Source organism: Ambystoma mexicanum, chromosome 9 (genome assembly GCF_040938575.1).
Source record: "Ambystoma mexicanum isolate Mex_15411 chromosome 9, UKY_AmexF1_1, whole genome shotgun sequence".
NCBI classification, from domain to species: Eukaryota; Metazoa; Chordata; class Amphibia; order Caudata; family Ambystomatidae; genus Ambystoma; species Ambystoma mexicanum.
In genome coordinates this window covers 627,001,789-627,017,672 of record NC_090931.1, presented here as the reverse complement: position 1 = coordinate 627,017,672, position 15,884 = coordinate 627,001,789, and the positions used below count along the sequence as shown (strand labels likewise).

At 47.9% G+C, this 15,884-nt stretch overlaps 1 protein-coding gene across 2 annotated transcripts in view; it reads left to right on the top strand.

The window, feature by feature from the left end:
• The window catches only part of NEK8 (NIMA related kinase 8), a 271,322-nt gene that overhangs the window by 243,001 nt on the left and 12,437 nt on the right, over positions 1-15,884 (top strand). For both annotated transcript variants that reach the window (XM_069615313.1, XM_069615312.1), the window contains exons 10-12: positions 7,604-7,721; positions 12,286-12,436; positions 15,056-15,222. In XM_069615313.1, coding sequence (XP_069471414.1) covers positions 7,604-7,721; positions 12,286-12,436; positions 15,056-15,222 — 436 coding nt within the window. The remainder of the gene's footprint in view (positions 1-7,603; positions 7,722-12,285; positions 12,437-15,055; positions 15,223-15,884) is intronic.

The window sequence follows — 15,884 nt, the reverse complement described above, 5'->3', positions numbered from 1 at the left end:
CTTGCCGTTCCTCACCACATTGGTTTTCCCGATTTACACATGCTAAGTGCGTCTGTTCAGGCCGTGAGCGTAAAACTCCTGTGTACCATGGCTCAGTGTTTGGCTTGTGGTATTGCTTGTTTTGTAAAACACTACAAAAAATGTGTGCTTTCCTAACTGCAAGAGTCAGGGGAATGTAGCAAAGCATTGCTTTTCTCAAAATTCATAGAATCCATTGCCGTACCAACCCAACCATGTCCAACACATACCTTTTTTTCGGTCATTTTCCTGCTTTTCCCCCAATCTATGGCAGTTTCCCCTACCTAGTTGTTGCCTGACCTATGCAAAAAATCACCCCTTCCTAAACTTGGAATTTTGTCTACTTTTCAGAAATATATGCCTTTCTGTCCGCCAATTCGGCTTTCCTACCCTTTTCTCCCATTCCGTCCATGCATGTCCAATTGGCAAAAATGGCCAAAATCGCCTACCTCTCACAAAACGGTTGATAACCACATCAAAATATTTTTTTTCGTTTCCATTCAACCTGTTCTTGAAAGCCACGAAATTGGGGAACTCAGCACAGCAAATCATTAGTTCCTAGCTCTTACAAGGAAAAAAAACATAGGTTTCTTTCTACATCATTTTATTGGCATTTTTTGAAAAAACCCAAAATTTCGCCCTTTTTGCTTATTTTCTCTCACCCCCCTACATCAACCTAGGATTCCTGGGTGGCATTACGACTGCCTACATGTGGGGAAAAAAGGAGCCAAATATGGCCGAGATAGCCCATGTAACAAAAAGTTACAAGCCATTGAACGGCCACATACCGAAATTACAAAAAAAAGGCCCTGGCACTGGGGGGGAATACCCATGGCAGTTAAAGTGTTAAACCATTCACATTCCAAGTTACTATATTCAAATCCTCCATGCCGAGATAATTCCACTTCAACACACACACACATCATATTCCACCCATTTAGAATAAGCTACTAGACTTGAAACGAAATATGTACAGATAAGCCCTACCCCCCCTCTGAAGTAAAGACAGAACAACAGCAACAGCTGTATAGCCTGAGTTGAACGAACATACCAAGAGGACCCACGACCTAGGTTCCTCTCCTAAATAACTTGAACTCAAAGTATCCTGAATATGAAACCAAAAAACCTCCCCTCAACTTCGCCCCCTTGCCCCACTCGTATAATAAGCCTGTTAAGCACACACAGTTTAATAAATCAAATCCACTGCAAACAACTAAAACATAACAGAAACCGACAAATATTCAATCCTAACATAACCCATTGAACCCAAATCAATTTCCCAATTGTCCACCATATATCTTACCAAGCATGCAATTGGTCAGAACCCGCAAGAACCCAGACAAATTTAAACTCCTTCCCAATCCCACCTTGCGACTCTCATTAGAAACACATCAATCGAAATTGAACATCATGTTAATCATCATATTCCTCAGCCTGCATTGTCGCCAATAGTTCAACCATCGCCCCTCCAATATTATCACATCTCAATAGATCTGCTCTCACACTGGGTAGATAACTAATATGAATATTATATGCTTAAAGCACCCAATAGGATTGGCATCACCTATGGTGGTACTGCCGCCGGCCCAGTGCAGCCGAGTTGCCTAATAATGTATGCATTGATGTCTCTCTGCGTGTTATCATAGTGCAATATATAATATAGAGCATTGGTTGAATGTTTCTGTTTTTACTCAAATGTGGAATGCTGGTTTGGATTTGCATACAGTATTGTTAAATCTAGACATGCGGGATGTGCTTGATTGGTGATGTAACACTGTGTTCATGAATACATTGTGCATTGGCCAAACTAAAACACAGTGCTTAATGCTCAAACCTTTCTTACTTTTTAAGAGCATCAGCTACATAATTTTATTCAGGTTTGATTGATTTCAGTCTCATTCTAATTCTAGTTTTATCCCCCACATTGGGATACGCTTCAATTTAATGAACAGATGGATGCTCATTACAGTTTCTTCATCCCACATGGCTTTAAAGACCTTTAACTAAATGTCAGTTGAGATCAATGATTAATGAATCGTATATGTTACTGTGGTTGACGGGTGGCCAGGAGAACCCACTCATTGCAAATAACTCCTCTTTAGGATGTAGCATTCTTTTTGTTTTCATCTGGTTTTTGAAAAGGCATCATATATTATATATATATATATATATATATATATATATACCTAAATGATCTGATGGTTGACCAGGGTAATGTTATTGTAATAGGGGGTAACTAACTATACAGAAGGTTTATATTGGACACATCTTTACCGGTCGCTCCTAGTGATGAACAGAGTCTGGGGCAAGCGTTTCAATTTAATACGAAGGAGAAGATGGATCGGGGGTTGATGGGTTATGGTTCCTTAATGTGTATGCTAAACATCTGTCCTTACTTACAAGTGCTCCTTTATCACCGGACACATTCCCCTCCCTGACCAAGCCCTGCTTCCCCTACTGTACCTGGCTGCCCCCTAGATTAGTATCTTACCACCAACTCATAACTATACCTGGATCCTTTGTCCAGGTTCTTGATGTAACGCCCATTTATGAACATCGTGCAATGCTCAGTAACACCCGCCCATCTTTGTCTCTTCCCCATCTGTTGCTATTGGTAGACTTGCAGGCACCCTCGATACAGACCCCCCCTGGATCCATCTGACCACTTCATGCCTTCTTCCCCTTTTTTGAGCTCCACCACCCAGAGCTGCTTTGCTCTGCTCCCGATGCTTCCCCTTGCTGCCTCTCCTCACTGTCCTCCATTGAGTCTTGTGGGCACACTCCCAGTGCTCTCAGGCTATCCTCCACCTCAGAGACTGTTTTTTCCTCATTCCCCATGCGAAACTGAAGCCTTGTCGGGAAGAGCCATCAGTACCTCATCCTCCTCTTTTTTAGTTCCTCCGTGAGTGGTTTAAACATCCTTCTCTTGGCCAGTGTGGACTGAGATAAATCATCATACAGTTGAATTTCGCATCCCCTCAGCTAAATTTTCCCCTTCCCTCTGGCCGCACTCATAGGCCGTGCTTTGTCCTTGAAGTTGTGCATTTTCACTAGAACATCCCGTGGCCTTGCCCCTGGGTCCGCTCTTTGAACACCCACTCTATGCACTCCTTCAGTCTCCATGTTCCGGCAGTGTTCCCCCTCTGCAAGGTTTGCAAACATGTCCCGGATGCAGCCTTCCAGGTCGGAGTCTTCCACCCCCACCTTAAGGTCTTTGATCAGGATATTGTCCATTCGCGACCTGTTATCCAGATCCTTGCACTTCTCCTCCAAGACCCTTATCCTTTCAGCTGCACCTTCTGCCTGCTGTGCCGGTTCAGGTACCTTTCCCGTCAATCCTGTGATGTGACCATCCACTTCTATCACTCGTTCCCCCTAGTAAATCGATATCTCTGCAATTCGCTGTGATCGCCTGCAAGAGTTCCTCCCTGATACTGGCTCCTTCTGCTTTGACTGTCTCCTTTAGCTCCCCTTTAAACTTGGCCAGGGCCGCAAGAAGATCTTCCTTGGTGAATGCCATTTATTCGTCGCTATGCACCATCTGTTTCCCAAAGTGGAGCCTCGTCTGGGTGTGCCCCCACTGGCGTCGCTCCTGTACTCGAGCTCCAGATGTGGTCCCTTTGTTTGTTGGTCCCATCTACATCCTCCTGAGCCACTCCATCAGCTGGTTTTACCAATTCAAGGGGGGGGTTGCTCTGCTAATCCTCCTCGCTCCTTGTGTCCCCTGCAACCCTGGTCTGCTGTGGCCCCAAGGGGCTCCCGCCAGCTGTAGACTGCCCACCACACTTGGTCTCTCCTCCGTGGGCAGAGTTGTGCCTTTTTCTGCCTCCTCCTACTTCCGGTGCCTATTCAGTGCGCTGTGCCCATGGGCCCTCTTTGCCACACCCCAGCTGATGCTCCTGTCTGATAATCACTACGCCTCATGGAACGGCCTTGAGAGTCTCTATCTTGCCGCACTCCAGACCACAATGGCTGTTTCCCTCCTCTAGTATGTGTCCCCCTCTCACTGTGTCGAGCGGCCTTGCTGTCTCAGCTGTATTGCCTCCTTCACTTCCCTGGGGCTTTACTCTCGCCAGGGTTCTTCTCCTCTCACCGCCCACTGGGCTTTTCCTCACCAGCTGGATTGTACCAATGGACTAAGCCTTTTGAATCTGCAGACCAGGTTGCCACCAGTCAGCAGCTGATGCCTCCACACCCACAGGTCCCTCACCGACCATGCAGCTGTCCCTCTTCAGGCCTCTCCTTACTGCGGACTCAGTGCTACTGTCCCCGACTCCAGGCCGCTCTACTGCGCATACAAGGGAGTCCCCTCGCTGTATTCCAGCTCCCACGCCCACTCTGCCTACTTAGTGCTGCCCACCATTTTCACCACAGGCCTTGCACTGTGGCTTTTGCTGCCTGCTGCTCATCTCCTTCGTCCCAGCTTTCCGGGTTGCGCCTCAATTGTTCTCCAGCTCAGTTGCGTCCCACACGCTTCCCCTCACATCAGGGCTCTCTCGCTTTCCCTAAGGTGCAGGATCTTACCAGTAAATCTCACAGCAGAGACGGAGCTTGCAATTGTTTATTTGTAAAGTGCTTCTACACAAGTGAAGTGCTTCAAAGCGGGAAAGGAACAAGGGAATACAGAGTCATTCTTAGGCCTTGACGTTTCCGAATGATCTAGTAAAAAATGACTAGCAAACTAGGCCTGACGCCATTACTACTAGCGCAAGTGCATGACCAGAAGGGAGGCGAGGAAGGGGTAGGAGAGGGAGAAGAACACATAATCCTTAAACTACCGTACTAGGTCAACGACGTTGCAGATAATAATAATAATAATAATAATAAATAATTTGGCATTTATATAGCGCTACGAACCCTCAGGTATCTGAGCGCTGCTTATTATTACCCAGGGTGTGTGGTGCTCATTTATCGACCTCGGAAGGATGAAACGCTGAGTTTGGCGCTGCCGGGATTCGAACCTGCATTTGCAGGCTCTGCACTGATGTCAAAGCGAGCGCTCTACTCGCTGTGCCACTTGACCGGTTAGATAGTTCAAGTGCATGACAGAGAGTGAGGTGATAAGGGTGGGTGGAGTAGGAGAAGAACATACAGAAACAAAAACTTCCGTACTAGGCCTGGCGAACTAGGCCTAGTGCATTCTAGGTAATGTAAGTGCGCAGACGGGAAGTGAAAGGGAGGGGGAAAGGAACAAGTGCGCCCAGTCCAGCAGGGCCCTGTGTTAAGTGCAGAGAGATTAACCTTCTCATGGAATGAATCCCAGAAGTGTCATAGGGGTGAGCAGAGTGCGGAGGCCTGGGGGCTAGTGCGAGGAGTGGCGGGGGAGCCTGAGACCTGTGTGGCTCTGGAGGTGCACCAGGCGACCAGTCAGCAAACAGAGCGGAGTTAGGGAGAGAGGGAGAAGGGAAGTAGGCAGGAATAGGGAGTGGATTAACAAGGGAGGGGAAGAGAGAAACAAGAAGAGGATGGTCTTCAGGAGTTTCCAGAACTTAAGGAGATCAGCTCAAGACGGAGAGAGGCTGGGAGGTTGTTCCAGAGGGAAGCACCTGCAGAGGATAAAGATCTACCCCCGAATCACTGTTTTGAAAATCGGCTGACCTGCAGAGAGTTGGAAGAGGACGAGCGGACAGCTGTAGAAGAATAGTATTTAGGGAGAGAGAGAGAGTTGTTGATAGTGCGGAGCCCGGCCCCAGAAAGCCTTGTGGACTATGCAGAGGGTCTTGAACTTGATCCTTGCAGCCACATGGAGCCAGTGAGGGATTTCGGCACCGGAGAGATGCGGTCCCAGGGCTTGAGGCTAAGGATAAGTCTTGCGGGTCTGTTCAGGATGAGTAGAGGTCGGAGAGTAGAAGTAGGAAGATTGAGAAAGAGACTGTTGCAGTAGTCCAGTCTAGAAAGAACCAGGGCTCTGGAGATCGTGAGCCTCTGGGGGAAAGTGAGAAAAGGTAGGATACCTCTGAGGAGTAGGTGGTGGTCGACTTTTTAGACATATCCAAGATGTGAGAGGAGAAGGAGAGAGTGGAGTCAAAGTTGACTCATTTTTGCCTCATTAGTGGGTTAGGGCGCAGGGCCAAGGGAGGCCAGCCAGAGTGAAAGTGGGAAAGTGGGAGCAGGGGTCCCAATGAGGACGATCTCTGTCTTGCTGGCACTGGGCAGAGATTGTTCACAGCACACCAGGACTGAATTGCAGACAGACAGTCAGGAATGAGCGTGGAGGAGGTGACTGAGGGTAGCCTGAAAGAGAGCTGTGTGTCATCTGCATAACACTGAAAGTTGGAGATGAAGGCAGAGATCCTGCGAGCCAGACTGATGGTCATGGAGACAGCTAACAGATTCAGTGTGGAGGGTAAGCTCACAGATAGCTAACTCCTCTAGGGGTTTTCCAAGGAAGGAAGTGATAGAGATCGGGTGATAGTTTGCCGGAATGTAAGGGTCGGCGGATGGTTTTTTGACCAGAGGGTGCACAAGAGAGTGCTTGAGAGAAGTGGGGAAAACTTCGGTGGTGAAGGAGAGGTTACAGAGGTGTGCCAAGGCTGGAGCGAGAGTGTCAATGTTGTCCTTGATGGTTTTCGAAGGGCAGGGGGGGCCCTGTTTGGAAGAGTCTTTTAGACTGGACTTGTCTAGAGATCTCCTCAGGTGTGACGGAGGCAGTGGTCCAGGAGGGCCCAAGAGATGTTGGTGCATGAGTGGGTGCGTAGGTGAGAGAGGTCAGGATGTCCTGTGTTTTGATGGTGAAGTGCGCAGCCATGGGCAAGCAAAGAGCCTCGGTGGGTGCACTAGAGGATGACGCTGCAGTAGGGTTGGCCAGTTCCTTACAGACTTTGAAAAGTTTGGCTGTGTTGTTATATGCCAAAGAGATGCGGGCATCGCACACATCAACTCTGTCTGCCGTCTTGGCCACGCCCCCCACAATTGTTTTTTGATATGTACAAAAATAAGTTGACTAGTATTTTTGCACATTTATTTGCTTGAAGAAACACACAATAGCACTTGGATTCCTGAAGTAATGGCAGTTTGTAGAGCTGGTTTTCTTGCACAACAATACAAAGGCCTACATATCTGCAGCCATTTAAACAATTTAAAAAGGAAATTAATTCCACCCTATTGTGTTACTTTGTGCACTCATTCTCCTGCAATGCATGATTGGCAACTTAAAGACTGAACCAAGAGACCTCAATTTCCGTTTGTTTCAAACTTTTATAAAACAAATACTGAAGCGAAACACTGTGAATTCCGTCTGTATTTATGTGTACAAACCAGTAAAAACGGAAATCAAGGGGCCTTACTCATAAGTCATAATAAATGTAAGCCAGGAGACTCCCATTGCAAGTGGCAGCATGTGGGCTCCGGGAGGCCAGTATCATGTTGGCCAAAAGGAAAAACACTGGACCTTCCAATGCCAGATACACAGGAAAACATGTGTTATGGCTAGACGTGGCCATTATTTTGATCTCGTCACAAACATCTTTTGGTATCCCCTATGTAGGAAAGCATGAGATTCTTTCATGGTACAAATTCATTCTATTAGTTCTATAAATGCCAATATTAAGGAATGGTTAGAATGATTGTATTTTTTTTCTTCCAGCCTAAGATTGTAGAGGCCTTGCTGGGATATGAGATAGTCCAAGTATCCTGTGGAGCGTCACATGTTCTGGCAGTCACCAATGAACGAGAAGTGTTTGCTTGGGGGCGCGGAGACAATGGTAAGACGGGTCTTTCGATTAGGCCAAGCTTCGGGTGGCTTTTGCACTACAGAGAGAGGAGAAGATTTCTTAAATGTTGGTGTAGTCTTTAAAGTCTTGACCCCTTTCCTCCAAGCCAAGTTCAATGACAGGCTCAGAGTGCAAGAGGTGTCCTGGCTTTCAGAGTCTTCTACGCTTTTCTTTAAAACCTTCCTGCAGGGAGAGTGTAGGACTCGATGAGCTGTCACTGATATCAGTGCTTCTACCCTTTTCCTTAAAGAACCTCCAGCAGTGAGAGTCTGGGTCTGCAGGAGCTATTTTGGATGACAGTGTCTACACCATTACCCTAAAGAACATCCTTCACAAAGAGTTTAGGAGTGCAGACGTCTTGCCTGTCAGCGCCTCTGTTCTGTTCCTTGAATAACCTCCTTCATTCCTTATAGAACATGTTCTCTCACCAGTCTGAACATCATGTCCTACATGAACAAGGCAGGTGTTCTAAAGCCATGACTGCCATCACTGCTACAATCTCTGCAGAAAGGGCACGCCTATACCCTCTGTCTTCTCTCGGCAGAGACAACTACTTGGGCCCTAGGGCCTCGCAGCCAATATAAAAAATAAATTGAGCTTTTATATCGCGCTTAATGCCAGAGACCAGCCTCTAACGCGGGCTGGGATTCGAACATGACTCCTACCAAGTCACTACACACTCAATGCCACGCCATGCCTGCCCCCGCCTACCCCACTGACATCTCACTAAGGAAATCCGAAACACCTCCTACCACACCTGACCGCACCGCTCCCATTACTGCCAAGCCCAGCAGTCAACCATGGCTCACCAGAAACATGTGGTCCCCGCCCCACACAGTAGGTGGAAACTCCACCACCGACCTACCCCAAGGCCCCATACTTTCACTCTCACAACTTTGACACCCAGCGGTCATATCAGAGCATAACCTCCACCTGAAATACAGCACCCACACCAGTCCAAATGTCACCCTGTTACACCACTCTCCAGAGCCAGCAACACCTCATCAGCCAACCACACCCAGCCCAACGTCCCCCCTCTCACCGGAGCTCCCCCACTGCACTGCGCCCTACTTAACATTAGATCTCTGGTGGCACATGCACATGACATTCATGACCTGATAACTAACAACAACCTGGACATCCTCGCTCTCACAGAAACCTGGCTCACACTCTCCTCTGGTCCAGCGCTCTCCCTAGCTATCCCCAGCGGCTACACCATACTTTACTGTGACAAAACACAGAAATTAGGAGGCAGTGTTGCCTTCATTTATAAAGACACCATCACTCTGCATCCCCTGAAGACCACCTCTCTCCCCAACTGCGAAAGCACCTCACCCAAAATCAAATGCTCTGCCAATGCTTCCGCCACCTTCCATCTCATCTACCGGCCCCCGAGCCTGCTCGCCAACTTCGATGCAGACCTCTCTCAGTTAGCCCTCAGCAACCTAAAACCGACCACCCAGCTCCTCCTCCTTGGTGACCTCAACCTTGGCTGCAATTACTCTCTAAACACAGACGCCACCACACTAGCAAGCTCCATGACAGCTCTTGGCTGCACCCAACTTATCTCTGCACCCACCCATGCTAAAGGCTGCACACTACACTGGATCCTGGACCAGTAAATCAATGCCGCCATCCTAGCCAACTGCCCCTGCCCATGGTCTGACCACAACACCATATTCTTCTCCATCCCCATCCCTGCCCACCACAACCATACTGCCCCCTCCAACACCCATTAACCTGAACCATCCTAGCCCGCAATACCTTCCTGGTGCAACACTACAACAACCTGCTCACAAACACCCTCAACCTCCTCGCCCCCCCCAGCCCCTCAAAAACAGCAAGCAAAAGAAAACCCAACACCTCAAACCCTGACTCACACCAGAACTCAAAGTCATGCAAAACAAGAAAAGAGCCGCAGAAACCACCTGGCGCAAGAATCCTAGCCCAACTAACAAATCTCTCTTTGGAAACATCTCCCGCCTCTACAGACAATCAATTCACAAGGCTAAGGCATCCTCATAAAACGAAAGAATCTCCAAATCATCCTCCAGTTCATGTGAACTCTCTGCCATCCTCCAGGAGCTGGAAATCCCCTCCATTCCCCCTACCACCATCCACAAAGACCACGCATGGTGCAATGTCGTCCAAGACACCCTCACCAACAAAATAACCCTCCTACAGCAAAAGATTGCAACCAAGAAGATCAACACCACGCCCCCCTCTGCCTCACCACCTACAGAACCCCGGGAGTTCCCTCCATTCAAATTCCAACCCATCAATGACCACATCCTCGGAAAGATCATCAAAGGTCTCAAATCTACCTGATGCAAAGGGGGTTCCTGCCCAGCCTCCATCGTGAAGGACTGTGTGGAACCTCTCCTACCCCTTATCTCCACCACCATCAACTCATCCTTTGCCTGCTGCGCTATCCCTGTGGCCCTCAAAGAATCTTGGGTATCCCCCCCTCCTCAAAAAAACCTCCCTTGACCCAACCATCCCTACCAACTACTGCTCCATCACCACTGTCCCCTTCTTGCGAAAGATCATTAACAGGGTTGCCTATTTGCAAATCCAGGACTTCCTGGAATCCCACCACATCCTGGGCTCCTGACAGACCGGATTCCGACCCAAACATCAAACCGAAACGGCATTACTAGACCTCAAAAATCAACTTGATGATGCCAACGACCAAGGCAACATCTCCCTACTCATGCTCTTGGACCTCTCTGCTGCATTTGACCTTGTCAACCACAACACACTATGTGACCAGCTCACGTCCGCAGCGCACTTCTCACCTGATGCAGCTAAATGGGTCACATCATTCCTTGCTGACAGATCCTCCAGAGTGTTTACTGGAGAAGCCTCGACGCGCCCCACTGCCACAAGGCTCATGCGTCTCCCCAAAATATTCACCAAGCCCCTATTAGACCACCTCAACTCGTTAGGAGTCTCATACACCAACTATGTGGATAACACCCAGCTCCTCATCCCCCTTTCAGGAAACTACGCACAGGATACACTCAGGATCAACCTCCTATATGAAATGATCCAAACCTGGGTGGCCACACACTTCTGCCTCAATGATGAGAAGACAGAGCTTCTCGTTGTGGGCCCCCCCGGCAGGATTAGCAAAGCTTCCCAGACCTACGAATCCTTCAGTATCGATGGCCACATCATCTCGTTGCCTCCACTTTCAAAACACTTGGCGTCTATTTTGATTCCACCATCAACATGACACGCCAAACCAACCACATTGCGTCTACTTCAGGCTACGCCACCAAGCTCATCACCACCAGTAGACCCTTCCTGTCCCCAAAAAACGGTCTCGAAGATGCTCGAGCACTCATCTGCTCAAAACGTGACTACTGCAACTCACATTTTTGTTGCACATCCTCCAAAAATCTGTGCAAACGTCAATCGGTCCAAAATAACGCTCTGAGAGCTGCACTTGACATTGGAAAGAGGGGCCACATTTCTGAAGCTAGAAGATCTGTTCACTGGCTTCCAGTCAAGGATAGGATCAACTTCAAGATCTTCTCCATCACTCACCGATGTCTCTCCAACAACGCCCATTCTACCTGGGAACAAAAATCGCCAGACACAAAACAACAAGACCACAACGCACCACCTATAAATACTGCCTCGTCACTTCCAGATTCAATCTTAAAAGGGGGGTCTAGTTTCCCAGTCCGTGCCCCTGCACTCAGGAATAAGATCCCTGTCCACCTGCATAACAAACCATCCTATGACAATTTCAGAAAGAAACTCAAAATCGACCTCTTCAACTGAGACTGCACTGCGTCCCACTGTGCCCACTCCCTGTTCTTCTCTTCTTCCTCTATCATGTCTGATTTTAACTAGCGCCTAGATCCCTTTGGGCTTGGTGCGCTTATATAAATGTCAAAATAAAGAAAGAAATAAACCCTTGATGCTCGGTGATGTCCTGCTCCCAAATCACAGGCGTTGCCACTGAGCTATCCTCCCCTCCTCCGCATTCCATTCATTTCAGTGCTACTGAAAGAACTGCAAGCTCATCAAAAGCCTTCATGTCCTATGTTTTTTACTTGTACAGATGTGGCCTTGTTGTGTAACATTTGGTAGTCCATTGCTGCACCTAGCTGAGCTTCAGAAAGAGCAAAGTCTGGCATACCATATGTAGCCTACATAATCACTGAGCAGTTATTGTAATAAATAAAGGACAGTAAGTTTAGCAATACTCTACCTTCGAATTCTCTGAGTATTGCTGCACCCAACAGGGTTTGCATTAGACTGAATTATGACACATAACATACATAAAGAAAGATCAAATCCAACATTAAGAGAACATTTTATTTTGAAAAAGTCTGCAGGCAAATGCTGTGTGTGGGGCCATAGTGTGCTGTCTGAGCCTACGTCTGCGGATGGCGTTCATTTTGTGACCATCACAAATCTAACAATCAGTTTACTGCATGGCTGTAGCACCATAGAAAGAGTATATAACATTCACATGTATGTGTAAATGCTAAAGAGGGCAATGGCATACTAATGATAAGCTTTGTTTCCATCTCACCAGGTCGGCTAGGTCTGGGGAGTCAGGAGTCCTACAATTGCCCCCAGCAAGTGTCAATGCCCGCAGACCTCGAGCCTCAGAAAGTTCTGTGCGCCATCGACAGCTCCATGATCGTGACCATGAAGAACCGGATGCTTGCCTGTGGGAGCAACAGGTGAGTGGCCAACCCTGGGGCAGGCGCGAGGGCACAGGGCTGCCGTGTGTGCGTACTGCCACCTGAACTTGGAGATGGACGTATGGGTCTCAGATCTTCATTAAATATGCTAGAAAATGTGTACACAATAGTAGGACAGACTGGTGTGTAGTGTTAGCCCATGAGGTACAGTGCAGCGCTGGGGGGTCGGGGGGGGGGCAAACCCCTGCGCTTATCCTAGCGCTGTGCACTGCTCACAGTGGGCTTCAGTGTCAGCATGTATCATTAAAAGCTCCGGGGCTCAATAACAATGTTGTGTGATGCAGAATCCGTGGCTTGGTGGCATAGCTAAAGGGGCCTGCAACCTGTGGCTCTCCAGATGTTTTGGACACTGACTCCTATGCTCCCGCATCATTGACTATGCTGGCTTGGCTGATGGGAGTTGTAGTCCAAAACATCTGCATAGCCAAAGGTTGCAAGGCAGGCCACTGGATAGCTGGATTCTGTTTCTCTCAGACTTACTACTGCAGATGCCATAGCCTTTTGCTGCCAACTTTGCCCCATGCCAAGGTGTGATATGACTGCATGGCAGGTTACTCTGAGCCCCCACAAACTGGTGGCCTTTATAGTGAGGTCGGCCTCTGTCTTAGATACATCGATGCCAGCGAAATGTGATTCTATAGCTTTTACAAGCAAGAACAGCAAGTTGTTCCCTTATTCACACTATAGGATCGCAAATTTGGTTTCAGTACGCCCCTATCTACTGTCGGTAGAGAAAGCAAAGTCACGTTATTACGCAAACTGCATTCTCGCAATGTCTTGTCCTCAGAAAAATGTTTCTCAATTTTAAGCATTTCAATCAATTGTGTGCATCCCACTGCATGTCTGACCACTTCCTCATTTCCAGTGCCTCGTGCAACCAGCCTGCCACCTGCTTTGAGTCTAAGATTTCGCTTATTTATCAAGAAATTGTGCCAAGCTCCATTTCATTTGATCATTCTGAGTCTTATGAAAATGGGCCCGCCATCCAATATGCCCTTGTTTGTGAGCAGAACCATTTTCGACTTATTTTCCAAAATGTTTTATTTTCCTGTTTGAACAACAAACTCATAATGCCAAATTCTCAGTCTCCCCTGCGGGCAACACTGCTCTCCCGGTATTGAATTTGACGGTTCATTATGACAGACTCGAAGAAATGACCAAAGAAGTAAAGATCATGTAAAGTGCATTGTCGGGTTTGACGGTGGCTGGGTAAGCGTGGATGTCCATTCAAAAATACCATGCTTTCCCCCTTGGCCCCCCAGCACCTTGCATACACGCATAATCATGTTGATTGTGTTATTCAGTGTGGGGCCCAGGGGACAGGGATGGTATCTTTTTACTGGACGTCTATCATAGATGTCCAGTACAAAATATCATGCCTGCCCCCTGTGCTCCCCAGCGTCATTTGCAAACTGTTTGGCTTTTTACCCATTTTTTTTTAAGTATGCTCTAAAATGCCACATTTTAACCCATTATTTTAAAAGAATTCACATGGGGAAAACCCCCCAAACCTCCCTTGATTGGTTTGGGCTCCCTCGCTGCCCTCGGTCGCTATGGCATATGTGGTGGAAATATTTATGCCCCGCCACTTAAAAAATTCACCAGCTGCCACTAGTCTTGGGACTGTGCTGGGAGCAGGGTGGAGGGAGCCCGGGGACTGTGGTGGGAGCTGGATGGGCGGGAGCCATGGGATAGTTGTGGGAGCAGGGTTTGGAGAGCCCAGGGTCTGTGGTGGGGAGAGCTCAGGGACTGTCGTGGGAGCAGGGTGGGGGGAGCCATGGGATAGTGGTGGGAGCAGGGTGGAGAGAGCACCGGGTCTGTGGTGGGGTGGGAGAGCCCAGGGACTGGGTAGGAGTGGGATGAAGGAGCCCAGAAACTGTGACGGGAGCAGGTGGGGGAGCCTAGGGACTATACTGGGAGTAGGGTGCGGTGACGGCGTGCAATATTTCATAGTCATTTGGACTTTCTGTCCATTTGGCATTTTTAGGGGGATCCAGCCTGCCCACATTTTGCTGTTGGGGGGCCCAAGCCTAAAATGTTTCAAGACCACTGCTGTAGAAGTTCCATGTGAGAGGCCAAGAATTGTGACTGATAGCGTGCTGCAAAGTGTTCACGTGGCTACTGTCGATGTGGCCTCAGATCTCTGTATCTGCACATGTATATCTATACACAGCCTATGTACTAACTGCATCATATTGGAAGAATGTCCTATTCCAGTGTTGTCTTCCAGCACTTTTTACAAGCACCAAAAGTCTCACATTACAACGAAAGCAAAAGACTACAATTTTATAGTTTGTTACAAAGGTTATCATTGAGTCCCCAATTGAAAGTTCGCTCTTGGCTGCTTACTGGAACCCTTGGCTGTCCCCATGATATCCATGGTGTCATTTCCTATACATCTTGTGATGTGGATATTTTTAAAGTGATTGAGTGCTTTTAGTATCACGTGCACTGAATGTGTGGGCTGGTTACGGTTTTCTGTTACTTCAATACGTTTGGGGTTGCCCCGGAGTCTGGTTTCTGAAGTCCCCGATTGCTGTGCTGTGTTTGAGATTGGCTGTCATTTTTGCTTTGCAATTCTTTGTGATTTCTCTGCAGATTTAACAAGCTTGGCCTAGATCCGATCACAGCTGAGGGGGGAGAACCTACCCAGGAGAACCAAGTGGATGAAGCCTCCACCTTCACTGAAGTGCAGACGGCGCCCTTGAATGAAGAGGACATCCTGTCTGTAGACATTGGGACTGCACATTCTGCAGCCATTACAGGTACGACCTTGAGATCAAGCGGATATTTGCCTGGGGAATGATGGAAAATCCTTGACAGGTGAACAAGGGTGGGAGTTACCTCCATGAAACCATGGCATCCACATTTCTGGCTACACAAAGCAGGCTATATGACCTAAAACTAAGAGTAATACAAACTTGTAGCCAGCCTATGCTGGTCATTTTGGGAAAGTGAAAGAGGTACAAATGTAGTTGAGACATAGGTAGCGAGGGGGACTATTGGTTGATTCATGGAGAATATGGCGAGATGGAGATGTAAATATCTGCAACTAAATGGAGTTGCTAGTGAAATTGTTCAAATGGATTGAGGACAGTGGAGTAGAAATTGGTTGGGTTAAAACAGATTAGGGGGCTGCCAAATTGGTGCTGTTAGATCAGGTTGAGTGCACCAGCATGTATGGTGAGTCCCATCCTCTTGTATGAGGGGCCAAGCCACAAGGGACTGTGTTGGTCAGGCCGCTCCCCAAGGTTGCCACTCAGAGGGTCGATGGAGGGGGTTTGCTTGGACTCATTTTACCTTCAGAGATGCCTTATCCCTTTGAAGCCCAAAGAATTCACTTTGTTTTAAAGAGGATTTGGAACTACAGGTTCCAGCATGCCCTAGGAAAATCACATTTCAATTATGGAAAACATGGCAGTTGTAA